Source organism: Sus scrofa, chromosome 3 (assembly GCF_000003025.6).
Source record: "Sus scrofa isolate TJ Tabasco breed Duroc chromosome 3, Sscrofa11.1, whole genome shotgun sequence".
NCBI classification, from domain to species: Eukaryota; Metazoa; Chordata; class Mammalia; order Artiodactyla; family Suidae; genus Sus; species Sus scrofa.
The window spans coordinates 85995201-86012913 of NC_010445.4; the positions used below are offsets into that span (position 1 = coordinate 85995201).

At 38.5% G+C, this 17713-nt stretch overlaps 1 protein-coding gene across 9 annotated transcripts in view; it reads left to right on the forward strand.

Annotated features, from left to right (window-relative positions):
* Positions 1–17713, forward strand: part of CLHC1 (clathrin heavy chain linker domain containing 1) — a 54604-nt gene that overhangs the window by 2894 nt on the left and 33997 nt on the right. For 5 of the 9 annotated variants that reach the window (XM_013996158.2, XM_021087532.1, XM_021087533.1 and 2 more), the window contains exons 2-6: positions 2269–2525; positions 7315–7502; positions 11392–11525; positions 17091–17292; positions 17407–17519. In XM_013996158.2, the coding sequence (XP_013851612.1) occupies positions 2349–2525; positions 7315–7502; positions 11392–11525; positions 17091–17292; positions 17407–17519 (814 nt within the window). In that variant the 5' untranslated portion in view covers positions 2269–2348. Of the gene's footprint in view, positions 1–1286; positions 2526–7314; positions 7503–11391; positions 11526–17090; positions 17293–17406; positions 17520–17713 lie in introns of those variants that run through there. The other 4 variants (XM_013996159.2, XM_021087536.1, XM_021087531.1 and 1 more) reach the window with 3 other exon arrangements.

Consider the following 17713-nt stretch of genomic DNA (forward strand, 5'->3'; position numbering starts at 1 on the left):
TTCTGTTGTGCCACAATGGGAACACCTTCTTTTTCTTTTTAATTTTTTTTTGAGTGCCCAGTCTTTGGACCTCTGCTTTGAATGTATTTACCAAATGTCTTTCCATTCTCTCTAATTTAAAAATACTTAAAATTTTAAGATTGGAAATAATTTTAAAATATCATTTACATGCAAATGACCTATAAACTTATTTCTCACTCAGACTCACTCACCTGAACTCTGGCTTCACACATCCAGCTGTTTAATTAACATCTCTAATAAGCAGTTCCAAACTCCTGATCTTATGAACTTGCTCTTTGAATCTCATAAATGGCAATTTCCATCTTTTCAGTTGCCGAGGCCAAAAACTCTATGGTCCTTGTCGACAGTTCTCTGATACCCACACTGAATCCCTCTAATGGTTTCCCATGTCACTCAGAGTTAAGCCTAAGTTCCTGTAAGCAAAGCTGTCATTCCCACACTGGAATGACTAGAGGCCGCAATCTAGCTCATTGCTCCTCTTGCCAAATCTGCCCAGAGAAAGGGACGTCTTTTTCTAACCTGTGCAAAAGTGTCCCATGGGCTGATAAAGGTCCTGCCTTTGAAGCCCTATATTCTCCATGATCTGGCAGCTATCTCTCTGACTTGATCTTTCTTCTCATCTTTTCTCATTCTCTTCTGGTCCCACTGGCCTTCGTGCTATTTGTCAGATATGCTGTCCTGCCTTGAGGCCTTTGGGCTTTTAGATCTCGCTGCCTCGACCACTACGTTAGGTCTTTTTTTTTCAGATTTCTGAAATGTCACCTTATCAGTGAGCGTTCTCCTCTTTCCTTACTTAATGCCTTATATAAAAATGTACCCTCCCATCTTCCTTACTCTCTATCCCTTTTCCCTTTTTTATTTTCCCCCATACATCTTACCCCATCCATTGTGCTATTTTTTTTACTTGTATGTCTTGTATCATTACTTGAAAATGGAATAAAAGTGTTAACCTAACTTCTGTAATTAAATTATAAAAATTAGAAGGAAATATGCCATATTAAACAGTCATTTTGGGGTGGTGGGATTCTGGGTTTTTTGGTATTAATTTTCTTTTGTTGGTATTTTCCTTTTTTTTTTGCCTTTGTTGTCTTTTTTGGGCTGCACCTGTGGCATATGGAGATTCCCAGGCTAGAAGTCGAATTGAAGCTGTAGCCACTAGCCTATGCCAGAGCCACAGCAATGTGGAATCCAAGCCACGTCTTAGACCTACAGCTAATGGTAACGCGGGATCCTTAACCCATTGAGCAAGGCCAGGGATTGAACCCACCTCCTCATGGATGTTAGTCGGGTTCGTTAACTGCTGAGCCACGATGGGAACTCCTATATTTTCCAAATTTTATACCATGAATATATACTCCTGTAATGGGAATGAAGGGAGTTAATATTCTGCCTTGGGAATTCCCACTGTGGTACAGCAGATTAAGGATCTGGTGTTGACTCTGCAGTGGCTTGGGTTGCTGCTGAGATGTGAATTTGATCCCCAGCCCAGTGCAATGGTTGAAGGATTTGGTGTTGCCACAGCTGTGATATAGGTGACAGCTGAAGCTCAGGTTTGACCCCTGGCCTGGAAATTTCCATATGCGGCCAAAAAAAAAAAAGCTTTGCCTTGCCATACATGTTTAAGCAAATCATGGTTTTGTTTAATGTTAATGTAAATAGATCTCAGGAGCCAACTTCTGTATCCAACTCTAGTTGGATATTGATTCTTTACTAAAAGAGCAGTGGAATATATAGTTTGTTATCTTTTAAATCATTGATGTGTAGATTTAGCATATTAAAGATAAGAATTATAGTAATGTTCATTGTCAAAATAAGTTCATGAATCATTTATAGCTGTTGTGTGTGGATGACTGACCGGGTCAGCTAGGTACATGGGTAGAGAAATATTTGACCTTGTTTGTGTCATCAGAACGCTTCCAAACTAGTTTTCCCACATGAAACAAATAAACAAAATGCTAATAAACCTTCCGTTAGAAAGTGTTGAGTTAAACATAAGAAACTGATCATATGTTACATATGACTTTTTAATAAGAAAAGAGCTCTTTATTGACTGGTGTTGGCTATTTCTATCCCAAAGGTATAACAACATATGGTAGAATAGATTAGACCTTTTAATTCATAGGTTGAAATATTTATCTTGGAGATCCACGAGACATTTTTTTTTCTGAAACGAATAGACATTTTTTAGATCAATATTTAATTTATTTTAAACTTTAGGTTAATTGATGGCTTTTTCTTTTCTTTCAGGCTTATCCAAGTTTTAGTTTTGTTGCAAAAGCAGGCCAAGACTTAACTTCTCTTGTGAACAAGTGTGCAGATTGTGACATATGTCTGTCCAAGGAATAAATAAACATGCAGTCCTCCCTCCTATCATTAGTAGAAGTGACAAAGAATTTTTGGAAAGAATGCAAAGATACATAATCACAGAAACTCAAAGAGTGGGCTGTAATGAGGAAGGACCTGCTGATGAATATTATATCATATACCGAAACGTTTTTGATAAGGTATCATAATGCTCTCAGACAGTGGAGGTTTTATGTGGTAGAAATTGTCTGTCGTGACAACTAATGTCCCTGATTATTTGACTATGTTCTTTTTTTCAGTTTTGAGAAGTTCATCTAATTTGTCAGAAAGAAATGAATGGGAAAAATGCAATGCTGGATTTATATTACTCGGCAGTTAATGAGTGTTTCAATTATTTTAGCTTAAGTGCAGGCTGTTAGTTTTTTGTTTGTTTGTTTTTGTTTTTGTCTTTTTGCCTTTTCTAGGGTCGCTTCCACGGCATATGGAGGTTCCCAGGCTAGGGGTCTAATCGGAGCTGTAGCCACCAGCCTACACCACAGCCACAGCAATGCAGGATCTGAGCCGCGTCTGCAACCTTCACCACAGCTCACGGCAATGCCGGGTCCCCAACCCACTGGGCAAGGGCAGGGTTTGAACTTGCAACCTCATGGTTCCTAGTCGGATTCGTCAACCACTGCACCACGACGGGAACTCTCAGGCTGTTAGTTTTTGAGCAACAACCTAGCTATGTCCTCCTACATTATTTTGACCCTCCATCTTAAAGTATTATCTGATTTGTTAGGAATTGGGCTGTAAGCAGGAACCTGGTAATTCCTTGTTGTTTTGGGTTGGTTTGTGGTATCATTAAAATCTTGGTTTAGATTTGATCTAGCATATTAAATTGAGACCTCTTGTAGGTTAGAGGTCTCCATAGGCACAGTAAACAAAATGTTAGACTGGACTGAACTTTGGAAATAGGGAGGTCAGAAAATGCTTTGGCTTTAACGTAACATTTGATTTTGCTTTTCAAGGTTTTAGAAATACCTGTTTTTCCTTATAAACAAATGCAATATGGCCACCAATCCTCATTTTTTTACCTCACTTTTTTTTTAACCCCCGTTGGAAGATGACCTGACAGTAAAATAAGTCAAGTTAGCACCCTTTCCTCCTTATCTCAAAGAAATAATTGCTTAGGTTAAGAATTCTGTAAACCACTGGTCTCTGAGTAAAATAGTCATAGGAAAAATAGGAACTCAGTGTTTTCTGTAATTTTTGAGCATTGTGCACTGAGTCTTATTTCTCCTCTAATTTAAAATATTGTGCCTCACTCTAAGGAAAAGGGAACACTAAGTAGTGATGTATACATACAGATGGAATTAAGAAAATTGATGCATATCCATAAAAGTATAAAATAGAAAAAAAGAATCTTCCCTTTTTTTTTTTTTTTTTTTTTAAATTTTAAGGCCACACCCTTGGTGTATGGAAGTTCCTGGGCCAGAGATTGAATCCCTGTGCCACATCTGTGCCAGCGTTGGATCCTTTAAACCTTTGTGCCAGGCCCAGGATCAAAACTGCACTTCCACAGAGACCTGGGCTACAGCTGCCAGCATACACCACAGCCACAACAACTCGGGATCCGTGCTGTGTCTACAACCTATACCACAGCTCATGGCAACACCCGATCCTTAATCCACTGAGCAAGGCCAGTGATTCAACCTGCATCCTCATGGAGACTATGCTGGGTTCTTAAGCAGCTAAGCCACAACAGGAATTTATGCAGTCAGATTCTTAACCCACTGCATCACAGAGGGAACTCCTTTTCCTCCTTTTAAGTTATCTAGAAAACCTATCTTTTAGAACATTGGCAAGTTAGACAGGTGGTAAATTAGCTTCGTTTTATAAGTTGTTATGATCGATGATACTGCTTTGGTGTGTTAGTCATTAAGGAACATATTAGGTGAATGTTTAAAGGTAGTATTTTGAATTGGTTTTATAAATATCATGCTGAGATTCTACTTGTGTGAAATAGCAAAGGAAAGTTATCATAACTGTAACATACTTATCTTTGCAGGTCCAAATGCTAACAATTGTCAGAAGTTTTCTTACATGAAAAGCTATCTGCTTTAAATTAGTATAAATATGCTAAAGTCTTTGGAGGAGGTATTAGTAAATTTAATTCTTAGAGAAAAGGCATGGGATCAAATAAAAGATAATTTCTTTCTTTTCTTTTTGGCCACTCCACAGTATGTGGAGTTCCCCAGCCAGGGCTCAGATCTGAGTCATAGTTGCGATCTAAGCCACAGCTGCGACAACACAGGATCCTTAACCCACTGTACCAGACTGGGGATCGAAACTGCATCACAATGCTCCCAAGATGCCGGAGGTCCCTTTGTGCCACAGCGGGAACTCCTAAATAAAAGATAATTTCTATGTCTTTAGTCCTTTTCTCCCTATCCCTCAAGATTTCCATTTGGACTCTTTGTATGTTGTATAGTTATAAAGTATACATTTATACATTGTGAAGAATCCAATTCTTCAGGACTGAGAGGGGATCTGGAATAGAAATCATTTGGTACTTAGAGAAACTTCCCTTCTACTTTCTCAATAAGATAATCTGCCTTTCCATTTTCATGTTATTCCAACCCATTTGATTGTTAATAAACTCTTAAAGCCTGTCTTCCTTAATCATTGTTCCCTCTGGGAAGGATCTTGTTGGGCAGAAGATGAAGGTATCTGAGTACTTAGAACCAGAGAACAAATACTGAATTCTGTTTAAAATCAAAGATGAGGATTTGGCCTAGAGAACCATGCCTGAATAAAATCAAGGAGGACCTAAAATTCGTGTAACAAGTGCTCAGGGTAGAAGTTTCCCTATGGCGCAGTGGGTTAAGGCTCCAGCATTGTCACTCCAGTGACTTGGGTTGCTGCTGTGGCTCTGGTTTGACCCCTAGTCTGAGAACTTCCACATGCCATGGGCGTGACCAAAAAAAAAGTTGGGGTTAAGTTGCAGAGAGAGTGAAGAACTTAGTAAGCAAGGAATATTTATGTGCAGTTGTGCAGATTTCCCATTTGCTGAAGAGACTGTCTTTTTCCCCATCTTATATTCTTGCCTCCTTTGTCAAAGGTTAATTGACCATAGGTCTCTGGGTTTATCTGTCTCTCTATTCTGTTCCATCGGTATGTATGTCTGTTTTGTACCAGTGCCACACCATCTTGATTACTGTTGCTTTGTAATATTGTCTGAAGTGTGGGAGAATTATGCCCCCTGCTCATTTTTTTCCCTCAGGATTGCTTTGGCAATTCTGGGTCTTTTGTGGTTCCATATAAATTTTTGAATAGTTTGTCCTATTCTATGAAAAATGTCACTAGCGGTATGATAGAGATAAGAACAAGTCTAATCTTAAGCTCCAGCTGATTACTGCCATTAATCAATGGGGGGGGTTACAGGGTCGTGGTTTTTTTGTTTGTTTGTTTGTTTGTTTTTGTCTTTAGGGCCACACCCACAGATCTGGAAGTTCCCCTGCCAGGGGTTGAATTGGAGCTGTAGTTGCCTGCCTACGTCATAGCCACAGCAACACCAGACCGGAGCTGTGTCTGCAACAGCTCAAGGCAATGCTGGATCCTTAACCCACTGAGGGAAGCCAGCCAGGGATTGAACTTGCATCCTCATGGATAGTAGTTGGGTTCGTTACCACTGAGCCACAGTGGGCACTCCCCATCATGGTAGGTTTTTTAGAGTTTACAAGAGAAGCTGAAAATGTGGGTTTAGGGTGAATTTTCCTAAATTTTATAATATTTTGTGGGTCATGCTATTCTATCTCTGGCATACAGTTTACCTCTTTTACTTTAATGCATTTTCAGTGCATTCTTAAAGATTTCAGTGTGTGCTTTTCCAGGATATATTTCTTCTAGCAAACCCATGTGGGAGCTAATCATGATGTCAGTATAAGTCTGTTTGCTATCCACTAACATATCTGAGTTGTCTTGGATTGTTCCAGCCCATCACAGAGCCTTGTGGCATGGAGGATGGCTGAAAACAGTGGGTGTGTAATTTGGAAAACTGTAGATTAATGGCCTCTATTTTATTGAAAGTTCCTAGGTAGCAATCTTGATTTGGGTAGATAGGTAGTATGGTCATGTCAAAAAGATGACCTGTATCTTCCACTCAAATCCTTTCCTGGTATTTGGCTTTGATTAGTTATCTCCTTGTATCATTCTTTTTTTTTTTTTTGTCTTTTGTCTCTCTCTTTTGTTGTTGTTGTTGTTGTTATTTCTTGGGCTGCTCCCGCGGCATATGGAGGTTCCCAGGCTAGGGGCTGAATCGGAGCTGTAGCCACCGGCCTACACCAGAGCCACAGCAACACGGGATCCGAGCCGCGTCTGCAACCTACACCACAGCTCACGGCAACGCCGGATCGTTAACCCACCGAGCAATGGCAGGGACCGAACCCGCAACCTCATGGTTCCTAGTCGGATTCGTTAACCACTGGGCCACGACGGGAACTCCTCCTTGTATAATTCTTGATAAGCCAGATGTCTTCCTGAATAATATTTTCTAGGTATTTTCTAGCTAACAGAAAACCAGTGGGGAATACCAGAGACTAGAGATGTAGCAGGGGTAGAAAGTGTAATTGTATCTTTCAGACAAAATTGTTGATTGCTCACATCTATTCCCTATATTTAAGAGATCTAGAATTGGAATAATTAGACCTGGTATTGGTTTTAACTGATCTCATATAATGTATGTGTTAATAACTAGTAGAGGAAAAACTCTGTTTTTTTTTTCTCTCTAATATTAAACTCACAGAATTATGATTCACAAAGAGCATACCTTAACTGTCTTTAATAGCCAGTCATATTGAATATTAGTGAAGCTCAAATTTGTAAAATTTTAGACTTCTAATTGCACATATTTCATCAAAAAATTTATAATGCTGTTTGCAAGGCTTTTGATCCATAGTGTTCTAGAAAAAAAAATTCAGTACCATAGGCAGAAAAATCATGTTTCAGGTAATAGAGTATGTCACTGCATACAAGTCCATTCTAACTTCAATCAAAAAAGAATATGATGCCTTTATTGAAACTATAAAGAAAGACCAAAGAACTGCATTCTCTCTTCATGGAAGACTTAAAGTTTTGGCAGGAGAGCCCACGGCATTGATATATCACAGGAAAAGAATACTCCAACTTCAAGAAAAGTAAGTATATTAGTAAGTACCTCAAAAGGTGATAATTATTACTTGGTTATGTTAACTAGCCATGGTAGCTATAACAAATGGTTCTTAGTCTTTTTGAATTTCAATTTTATTTTATTTTATTTTATTTTTTTCTTTTTTTTTTTTGCCTTTTTGCTATTTCTTTGGGCCGCTCCCGCGGCATATGGAGGTTCCCAGGCTAGGGGTCCAATCGGAGCTGTAGCCACTGGCCTATGCCAGAGCCACAGCAACTCGGGATCCGAGCCGCGTCTGCAACCTACACCACAGCTCACAGCAACGCCGGATCATTAACCCACTGAGCAAGGGCAGGGACCGAACCCGCAACCTCCTGGTTCCTAGTCGGATTTGTTCACCACTGCGCCACGACGGGAACTCCTCAATTTTATTTTAAAACCATATTTTTATGTTACCTTTCCTATTGAAATTCTGTTTGAGAATTTTATAATATTTTTTAGGATAATTGGAGGCACACTGTAGAATCATAAAATTAGGGATGCAGATAACTGCTCCAGGTAATTTCTTGTATGGAAGGTTTAGTAGTACAATTTCATGATTACCATCTGAATTAGAGCACTTAATCCTGTGATACACAAAGGTAAGTAACCTAGTGGGACAGGATAAAATGCTCACTCTTGTTGAATATTCTCAGGTTTTCAGTGTTCCATTTAGTAAATGATGGTTAAATTATTCTTATAGATTATTTCAGGTCAACCTGGAAGATGATATAATGTTTGACCTTCAGTGGTGGTGTTGCTGGCTAGACGTTGGAATAGCTTTTCCTCTTGGGGCAGAATGCTACATAAAATAGTTAAGAAAAAAATTTTTTTCCAAAAGGAACAGGAAGCTGACAAGATAGTGACAAATATATTAGGGCAAAATCATAACAAAAGATAAGAAGAGCACTAAAGCTTCTTGGGCCCTGCGAGCATTTATTAAAACTGAAACTATAAGGAGTTCCCATTTAGGCTCAGCAGAAATGAATCCGACTACTAACCATGAGGAAGCAGGTTCAATCTCTGGCCTTGCTCAGTGGGTTTAAGGATCTGGCATTGCCATGAGCTGTGGTGTAGGTCAAAAACGTGGCTTGGATCTGGCATTGCTGTGGCTGTGGCATAGACCTCGCTCAGTGGGTTAAGAATTCTGCATTGCTGTGACTGTGGTGTAGCCTGGCAGCTGTAGCTCCGAATTGACCCCTAGCCTGGGAACTTCCATATGCCACATGTGTGACCCTAGAAGGAAAAAAGAAAAAATTGAATATGCTAAAATTCACTGAATTATATATACACTTTACAAGGGTGAATTTTCAAGTTTATGAATTATATCTCAATAAAGCTATTATAAAAAAAGGCATGGAGGATAGAGCGAGAAAGTTATTATGTCTAATCACAACTCAGAAGAGAATATGGAACAGAAACAATATTTGAATAGAAAATGGCTGATAATTTTCTCGAACTGGTGAAAGATAGCAATTCGGAAATGCAGGAAGAGTAAGAATACTGTTATAAGCAATAAGAACTAGTTAGATTTATTGTAGTGAAATTGTTAAAGATTAAGATATCATACAAGTAGCTATAGGAGTTCCTTTTGTGGCTCAGTGGTTAACAAACCCAACTGGGATCCATGAGGATGTGGATTTGATCCCTGGCCTCACTAAGTGGGTTAAGGATCCGGTGTTGCCATGCGCTATGGTGTAGGTCTCGGATATGGCTTGGATCCCACATTGCTGTGGCTGTGATGTAGGCTGGCATCTATAGCTCTGATTTGACCCCTAGGCTGGGAACCTCCATGTGCCACAGGTGTGGCCCTAAAATAGCAAAAAAATAAAATAAAGTAAAAATTTTATTTTAAAAAGAAGAAAAAAAGAAAAGAAAAAAAAAGTAGCTATAGTAAGGAGCAACAGCTAGATAAGTTCTCGTCCATGTTGTAGCATGTTTTGGAGCTTAATTCCTTTTTATGGCTGAATATAATATTCCATTGTATGTATGTACCATATTTCATCTACTTATCTGTTGATGAGTCTTTGGGTTTTTTTCCCACCTTAGGTTATTGTGAATAGTGCCACTATAAACATACATGTACAAGTATCTGTTTAAGTCCCTGCTTTCAATTTTTTTTTTTTTTTTTTTTTTTGTCTTTTTGCTATTTCTTGGGCCGCTCCCTCGGCATATGGAGGTTCCCAGGCTAGGGGTCCCGTCGGAGCTGTAGCCAACGGCCTACGCCAGAGCCTCAGCAACGCAGGATCCGAGCCGCGTCTGCAACCTACACCACAGCTCACGGCAACGCCGGATCGTTAACCCACTAAGCAAGGGCAGGGACGAACCCGCAACCTCATGGTTCCTAGTTGGATTCGTTACCCACTGCGCCACGATGGGAACTCCTCAATTTTTTTGAAAGTCTCTTTACTTTTAACATATCTTTTTTCCCAAAGCAGAACTATTTGGGTGAAAACCAAGGATATTTTATTTCCACAGTCACTCTTATTTTCATAAATACTGCAAGATCGTACTCTGAGCCACCTGTAGTTACCAAGAGCTCTCTACAATCAGACTCAGGCAGCAGTTATCTACCAACAGGCTTGTTTTTAACTATGCCAAAAACCCCATGACATTTATGTATCTAACCAATATTAAATGTATTATTTCCTCCCTGGGCCAAAATATTGGGGATAAACTAGGAAATAAATTTCAAGTAAGGCTTAGAAGAAGTTTATCTCTACTTCTTGGTCTTTCAGTTCCCCACTTTCTGGATGAACTCTGTGCTATCATTCCTCAAACTCTAGGATCAAAATTGATAGCGTAGATTGAATAATAGTTCCCCCCCCCCCCAATTAGATCCTAATCCTGGGAACCTGTAAATGTTACTTTATTTGGAAAAGAGGTCATTGCACATATTACATTAAGCATCTTGAGATAGGGAGATTATCTTATATTATTTAGGTGGGCCCTAAATGCCACTACAGGTATTCTTATAGCTGAGAGGTAGAGGGAACATTGACACAAGCCCAAGGAGAGAAGGTATTGTGGCCTCAGATGCAGCCACAGCAGGCCAGCAGCCCTCAGAAGCTGAAAGAGGCAAGGAACAGATTCTCTCCTAGAACTTCTAGAGGAAGCATAACTCTGAAAACAGAAGTTTTGGCCCAATGAAACTAATTTTGGATTTCTGGCTTCCAGAACTGTGAAAAAACGAATCCTGTTGTTTTAAGCCACCAAGTTGGTGGTAATTTGTCGTAGCAGCCACAGGAAACTGATACAATTACTTAACAAAAATAATTTTTAAATTGTGAAGGTCTTTTTCAACTAGAGGGAGTAAGTACTTTGTGGCTAGATTATTTAACATTAAAAATTTCAGAGTTCCCATGGTGGCGCAGTGGTTAACGAATCCGACTAGGAACCATGAGGTTGCAGGTTTGGTCCCTGCCCTTGCTCAGTGGGTTAACGACCCGGCGTTGCCGTGAGCTGTGGTGTAGGTTGCAGACGCGGCTCGGATCCCGAGTTGCTGAGGCTCTGTCGTAGGCCGGTGGCTACAGCTCTGATTCGACCCCTAGCCTGGGAACCTCCATATGCCACGGCAGCGGCCCAAGAAATAGGAAAAAGACAAAAAACAAACAAACAAACAAACAAAAATTTCCAGTAAGGTTATGAATCATAGGCAGTATAAGATTTTATTGATGCCTTGAAAGAAAAATTTTCCTCACTTATGAGGTTAGTTACCTTCCTGGTCATTGTTTTATAAACTTCCACCTAAGTTAATAATGGTACAAAAGGATATTTAGCCAAAATGAAGCAGTAATTTAACCTGTTTTACTTTGAATTGTATGATTATGGAATTAAATTAGTTGAAAGAAACATAAAAAAGCCATTATGTTTTACAGGATGAAGCATATTGAAAATAATTCCTCAAAGATTCAATTGCAAATAGATGAAATTAAACAACTTAGGGCGGAGTATGACGCAAAAGAAGTACAATCTTGTACTTTCTGCAAAGATCCTTCAAAACCTATTCCAGGTACAGTATTTTACTTAAAATATTTGAGAGGAGTTCTCTTGTGGTTCAGAGGGTTACTGCAGTGGCTTGGGTCACTGCTGTGGTGTGAGTTTGATCCCTGGTCTGGGAACTTCCATATGTTGTGGATGAGGCCAAAAAATAAATAAATAAATAAACAAATAAGAGCAGTTTTCTTAGGGTTGTTTGAGATGTTGTCTTCTGGGCTTAAGTCCTAATTTTGCCCCAAATAAAACTTAGCTCTATAAATAATAAAATATTTGAGAGAAAGTCCAACTCTTTCCAGTTATTACCTATTACAAAAATTAAAATATATTTTACCATATGTATATTTTCCAAATGTACCAGGACTTTAGCCAGACTTTACAAACAACTTTAGCCTGGTCTCTAGATACGTACAAGAGAATGAGAAAACTTAACCTTAAAAGATTAAAAGAGTTCAAGGGAGTTCCCAGCATGGCTCAGAAGAAACGAATCTGGCTAGTATCCATGCAGACGCAGGTTCAATCCCTGGCCTTGCTCAGTGAGTTAAGGATCTGGTGTTGCCGTGAGCTGTGGTGTAGGTCACAGACATGGCTTGGATCCAGTGTTGCTGTGGCTGTGTTATACGCTACAGCTCCAATTCGACCTCTAGCCTGGGAACCTCCATATGCTGCGGTTGTGGCCCTAAGAAGACAAAAAATAAAAAAATTAAAAGAGTTCCAGTCTGCCTGGATTATATAAAGTATAGTATAGTGGTTCTTAAAGTGTGGTTCCTATATCAACATCAGCATTTTCTGGAAACCTGTTGGAGACACAAATTTTTGGTCCCACTACGGATTTACTGTGACAGAAACTCCAGGGATGGGAGTTGGGGTGTGTGTAGTGGTGGAGCCCAATGTTCAGTGTTTTAACAGGTTCTCCAGGTTATTCTGATGCACTTTATAAAGTTTGAGAACCCATAGTGTATATGAAAAAAACTGTGGTATATTAAATTCTGGTGATATATATAGTGAATATAAGTATATATGTATGTATTTGTCTTTTTAGGGCGGCACTTGTGACATATGGAAGTTTCCAAGCTAGGGGTCAAATTGGTGTAGCTGCTGGCCTACACCACAACCATAGCAATGTAGGATCCAAACTGTGCCTGTGACCTACACCACAGCTCACGGCAACGCTGGATCCTTAACCCACTGAGTAAGGCCAGGGATTGAACCTGCATCCTCAGGGATACTAGTCAGATTCATAATGTGCTGAGCCACAACAGGAACTCCGTAGTGAATATTGTTGCTTTGTGTTGATGTCAACATTCTCTGGTTCCTCATTTTCAGCTAAGCCATTTTTTAAGAAATTGGAGTATATCCTGGAATTTATCCTGGAGAAAAGAAAGACTTTGAGAATAGATAAGTGTACTCAGAACTTTTAAAGATTCCAACTAATGTTTATACAGAGGCAGAATCAATAAGTGGAAATTTTAGGAAGTCAGATTTGATTTCAATGGAAGAAGCCATGTCTTGAGATAATGAACTACTCCATACTGAAGGATTTTAACTGAGGTTGAATGATCATCCTATATTTGGTGGAAGCAGGGACTAGATTCACTTTCAAATATAAAATTATGACTAGCAGAATACAAATAAGATACATGTGAATAAGTACACCATAACTGACAAATTGATTAAATGCTGAGAATCTTCTTGTGGTACAGAAGAAGATTCTTGTGGTACAGAGGGTTAAGGATCCGGTGTTGTCACTGCAGTGGCTTAGGTCACTGCAGGTAACAGGGTAAGGGAAATCGAGTAGGATTAATCCAGGATGATATCTGGAAGGGAATTTTGAGGTATACCTTTGAAGTCAACAATTGGTCTGAATGAGAAGGGAAGTCATTTGAAGCGTGTGTGTGTGTGTGTGTGTTTAAATATAATGAATAGAGAGGACTGTGTGAGAGAGGGAAAGAACTGAAAAAAAATTTTTTTTAAATCCACCATGTTTATTTTATTTTATTTTATTTTATTTTTTTGAATGACTCTCCGGAACTATACATTTAATTATATACTTAAACTATACATTTAAGTGGTGAATTTTGTTTATTTTTATTACTCAATGAATTTTATTACATTTATAGTTGTGCAACGATCATCACAATCAAATTTTATAGCATTTCCATCCCAAATCCTCAATGCGTCCCCCCACCTCCTAATGTGTCTCATTTGGAAACCATAAGTTTTTCGAAGTCTGTGAGTCATTATCTGTTCTGCAAAGAAGTTAATTGTGTCCTTTTTTTTAGATTCCACTTGTAAGTGATAGCATTCGATGTTGGTATCTCACTGTCTGACTGACTTGACTTAGCATGGTAATTTCTAGGTCCATCCATGTTCCTGTGAATGCCGTTATTTCTTTTCTTTTAATGGATGAGTAATATTCCATTGTGTATATGTACCACATCTTCTTTATCCATTCCTCTGTTGATGGACATTTAGGTTGTTTCCATGTCTTAGCTGTTGCATGTAGTGCTGCAGTGAACGCTGGAGTACATGTGTCTTTTTGAGTCATGGTTTTCTCTGGATAGACACCCAGGAGTGGGATTCCTGGATCAAATGGTAATTTTGTTTTTTTAGATTTATGAGGAATCTCCTTACTGTTTTCCACAGTGGTTGCACCAGTTAACATTCCCACCAACAGTGTACTAGGGTTCCTTTTTCTCCACACTCTCTCCAGCACTTATTGTTTGTAGACTTTTTGATGATGGCCATTCTGGCTGGTGTAAGGTGGTTCCTCACAGTGATTTTGATTTGCATTTCTCTAATAATGAGTGCTGTTGAACATCTTTTCATGTATTTTTTGGCCATCCGCATGTCTTCTTTGGAGAATTGTCTGTTTAGATCTTCAACCCATTTTTTGATGGGGTTGTTTGTTTGGTATTGAGCTGAAGAAGGTGTTCATAAATTTTGGAGATTAATTCCTTGTCAGTCGCTTCATTTGCAAACATTTTCTCCCATTCTGTGGGTTGTCTTTTCATTTTGTTTAGGCTCTCCTTTGCTGTGCAGAAACTTTAAAGTTTTATTAAGCCCCATTCATTTATTTTTGTTTTTATTTTCTTTATTCTAGGAGGTGGATCTGAAAAGATGTTGCTGTTGTTTATGTCAAAGAGTGTTTGGCCTATGTTTTCCTCTGAGAGTTTTATAGTATCTGGTCTTATATCTAGGTCTTTAATCCATTTTGAGTTTATTTTTGTGTATGGTGTTAGGAAGTGTTCTAATTTCATTCTTTTACATATGGCTGTCCAGTTTTCCCAGCACCACTTATAGAAGGGTCTGTCTATTCTCCATTGTATAGTTTTGCCTCCTTTGTCATAGATTAGTTGACTGTAGGTGTGTGGGTTTAATTCTGGGCTTTCTATCCTGTTCCACTGATATATAGTTCTCTTTGTGCCAGTACCGTATGGTTTTGATGACTGTAGCTTTGTAGTATAGTCTGAAGTCAGGGAGCCTGATTCCTCCAGCTCCATTTTTCTTTTTCAGGATGTCTTTGGCTATTCTGGGTCTTTTGTTCTAGTTTTAAACAAACTTTAAAATATTTTGTTCTAGTTTTGCGGAAAATGTCCTTGGTAATTTGATAGGGATTGCACTGAATCTGTAGATTACCTTGTGTAGTATAGTCATTTTGATAATATTGACTCTTCCAGTCCAAGAGCATGGTATGTCTTTCCATCTATTTGTGTCATCTTTGATTTCTTTCATCAGTGTCTCATACTTTTCAGAGTACAGGTCTTTTGTCTCTTTAGGTAGGTTTATTCCTAAGTATTTTATTCTTTTGGATGTGATGGTAAACAGGATTGCTTCCCTAATTTCTCTTTCTGATCTTTCATTGTTAGTATATAGAAATGCCATTGACTTCTGTGTATTAATTTTGTATCCTGCGACTTTGCCAAATTCATGGATAAGCTCTAACTGTTTTCTGGTAGCATCTTTAGGATTCTTTAGGTATAGTATATGTCATCTGCAGACTGTGATAGTTTTACTTCTTCCTTTTCAATTTGGATTCCTTTTATTTCTTTTACTTCTCTGATTGCTGTGGCTAGGACTTCCAAAACTGTGTTGAATAGTAGTAGTGAGAGCAGACATCCTTGTCTTGTTCCTGATCTTAGTGGGAATTCTTTGAGCTTTTCACCATGGAGAATGATGTTAGCTGTGGGTTTGTCATATATGGCTTTTGTTAGGTTGAGGTAGGTTCCCTCTAGGCCCACTTTCTGAAGGGTTTTTATCAGAAATGGGTTTTGGATTTTTGTCAAAGGCTTTTTCTGTGTCTATTGAGAGGATGATAAGGTTTTTAATCTTCAGTTTGTTAATGTGGTGTATCACACTGATTCATTTTCAGATATTGAAGAACGTTTGCATCCCTGGGATAAATCCCACTTGATCATGATGTACAATCCTTTTAATGTGTTGCTGGATTCAGGTTGCTAGTATTTTGTTGAGGATTTTTGCATCGATGTTCATCAGTGAAATTGGCCTGTAATTTTCTTTTTTTTGTGTTATCTTTGTCAGGTTTTGGTATTGGGTGATGGTGGCCTCATAGAATGAGTTTGGGAGTGTGGCTTCCTCTGCAATTTTTTGGAATAGTTTCAGAAGGATAGGTTTATCTCCTCTCTAGATGTTTGATAGAATTCTCCTGTGAAGCCATCTGGTCCTGGACTTTTGTTTGTTGGAAGTTTTTTAATCACAGTTTCAATTTCAGTACTTGTGACTGGTCCATTCATCTTTTCTATTTCACCTTGGTTTAGTCTTTGAAGATTGTACTTTTCTAACAATTTGTCCATTTCTTCTAGGTTTTCCATTTTATTGGCATATAGTTGCCTATAGTAGTCTCTTATGATCCTTTGTATTTCTGTGATGTCTGTTGAAGGAGTGAAAATTTGGCAGGCATATGTAAACTCTGCATTGGAGAGAATAAATAAGATTACCTTGGGGTTCGCTGTAGTAGACTAATGGGAGATTTGGTTAGAGAAAAATCATTCAGCAGAAATCCTGAATTGTTAGGCAGAAGTTCTTGGTATTATTAAGTATAATTGATATTTAGGGGATTGCAAGATATGGTGATGAAGTCATTAAATTTTTTTTTCTTAAAATGCTAAGGTTTGAACAGTTTTTGTTTTGTTTTTTGTTTTGGCCGAACCCTTGGCTTATGGAAATTCCCAGACCAGGGGGATCAAATCTGAGCCACAGCTGTGGCATAGGTCACAGCTGCGGCAATGCTGAATCCTCAACCCACTTTGTTGGGCTGGAGATCAAACCTGCGCCTCCAAAGTGACCCAAGCTGCTGCCGTCAGATCCTTAACCCACTGTGCCACAGCAGGAAATCCAGGAAAATGTCTTAAGTCTTCATTGATGATTTGTTTAAAACTGCCAGCCATTTAAAATGTATGCTAATTTTGTTGATATTCAGTAATCTTACAAGTTCATGCTACCATTTCTTAATTATTTCTTAACATAGTCAACCACCTGACCTATTTCGCTAAAACTTGCTGTTTGAGCGCAAGAGTCCCACACATGGCTTGGCTTGTTTATTTGTTTCCTTTTCCCTTAGGTATGACTCTCCAAGAATCTGTCAATTTAGATGCTCTCACTAAATACTTGAAACATCTTGAAGATAAATATGCAGAAGTTGAACAGCTTATATCAAAAAAATATGTACCAGCTCAGAGGAAGGCAGATTTAGAGGAGGAGATGATTGTGGTATTAGAACGTCGAGATTTAGCTGAAAATCTGAACAAAGAATTACAGTTTCGGTATGAAAGTTGAATATATATTTTTCAAGTTTGAAACTTTTATTTGTGTTTATTCCAATATTCCACTATTTGATTTTAGGTTCAGTATATTGTTACTATTTTTTATCTTTATAGTCATCAAGGACTGCAGATTATTTCACAGGCACTTACTTTGTGGATAAAATCTGATATGAGCAGATCATTTCAAGACATTGTGGAGCAAATTCGGAAAACTAAAGATTTTCATGGTAGATGACCTATATTTTTTAATTAATGTGAATAATGGAAAACATTTTTTCCCCAAAAAAGCTAAACAGTGGTAATTTCCCTAGGCTGAAGGTAAAGAAAGCAAAAACGTACATTTTTCTGTTAGGTCTGTGTTACCTTATGGGCTTCTTCCTTCAACAGCTGACAAATAATTGGTACAGTAGACTTAGCCAAG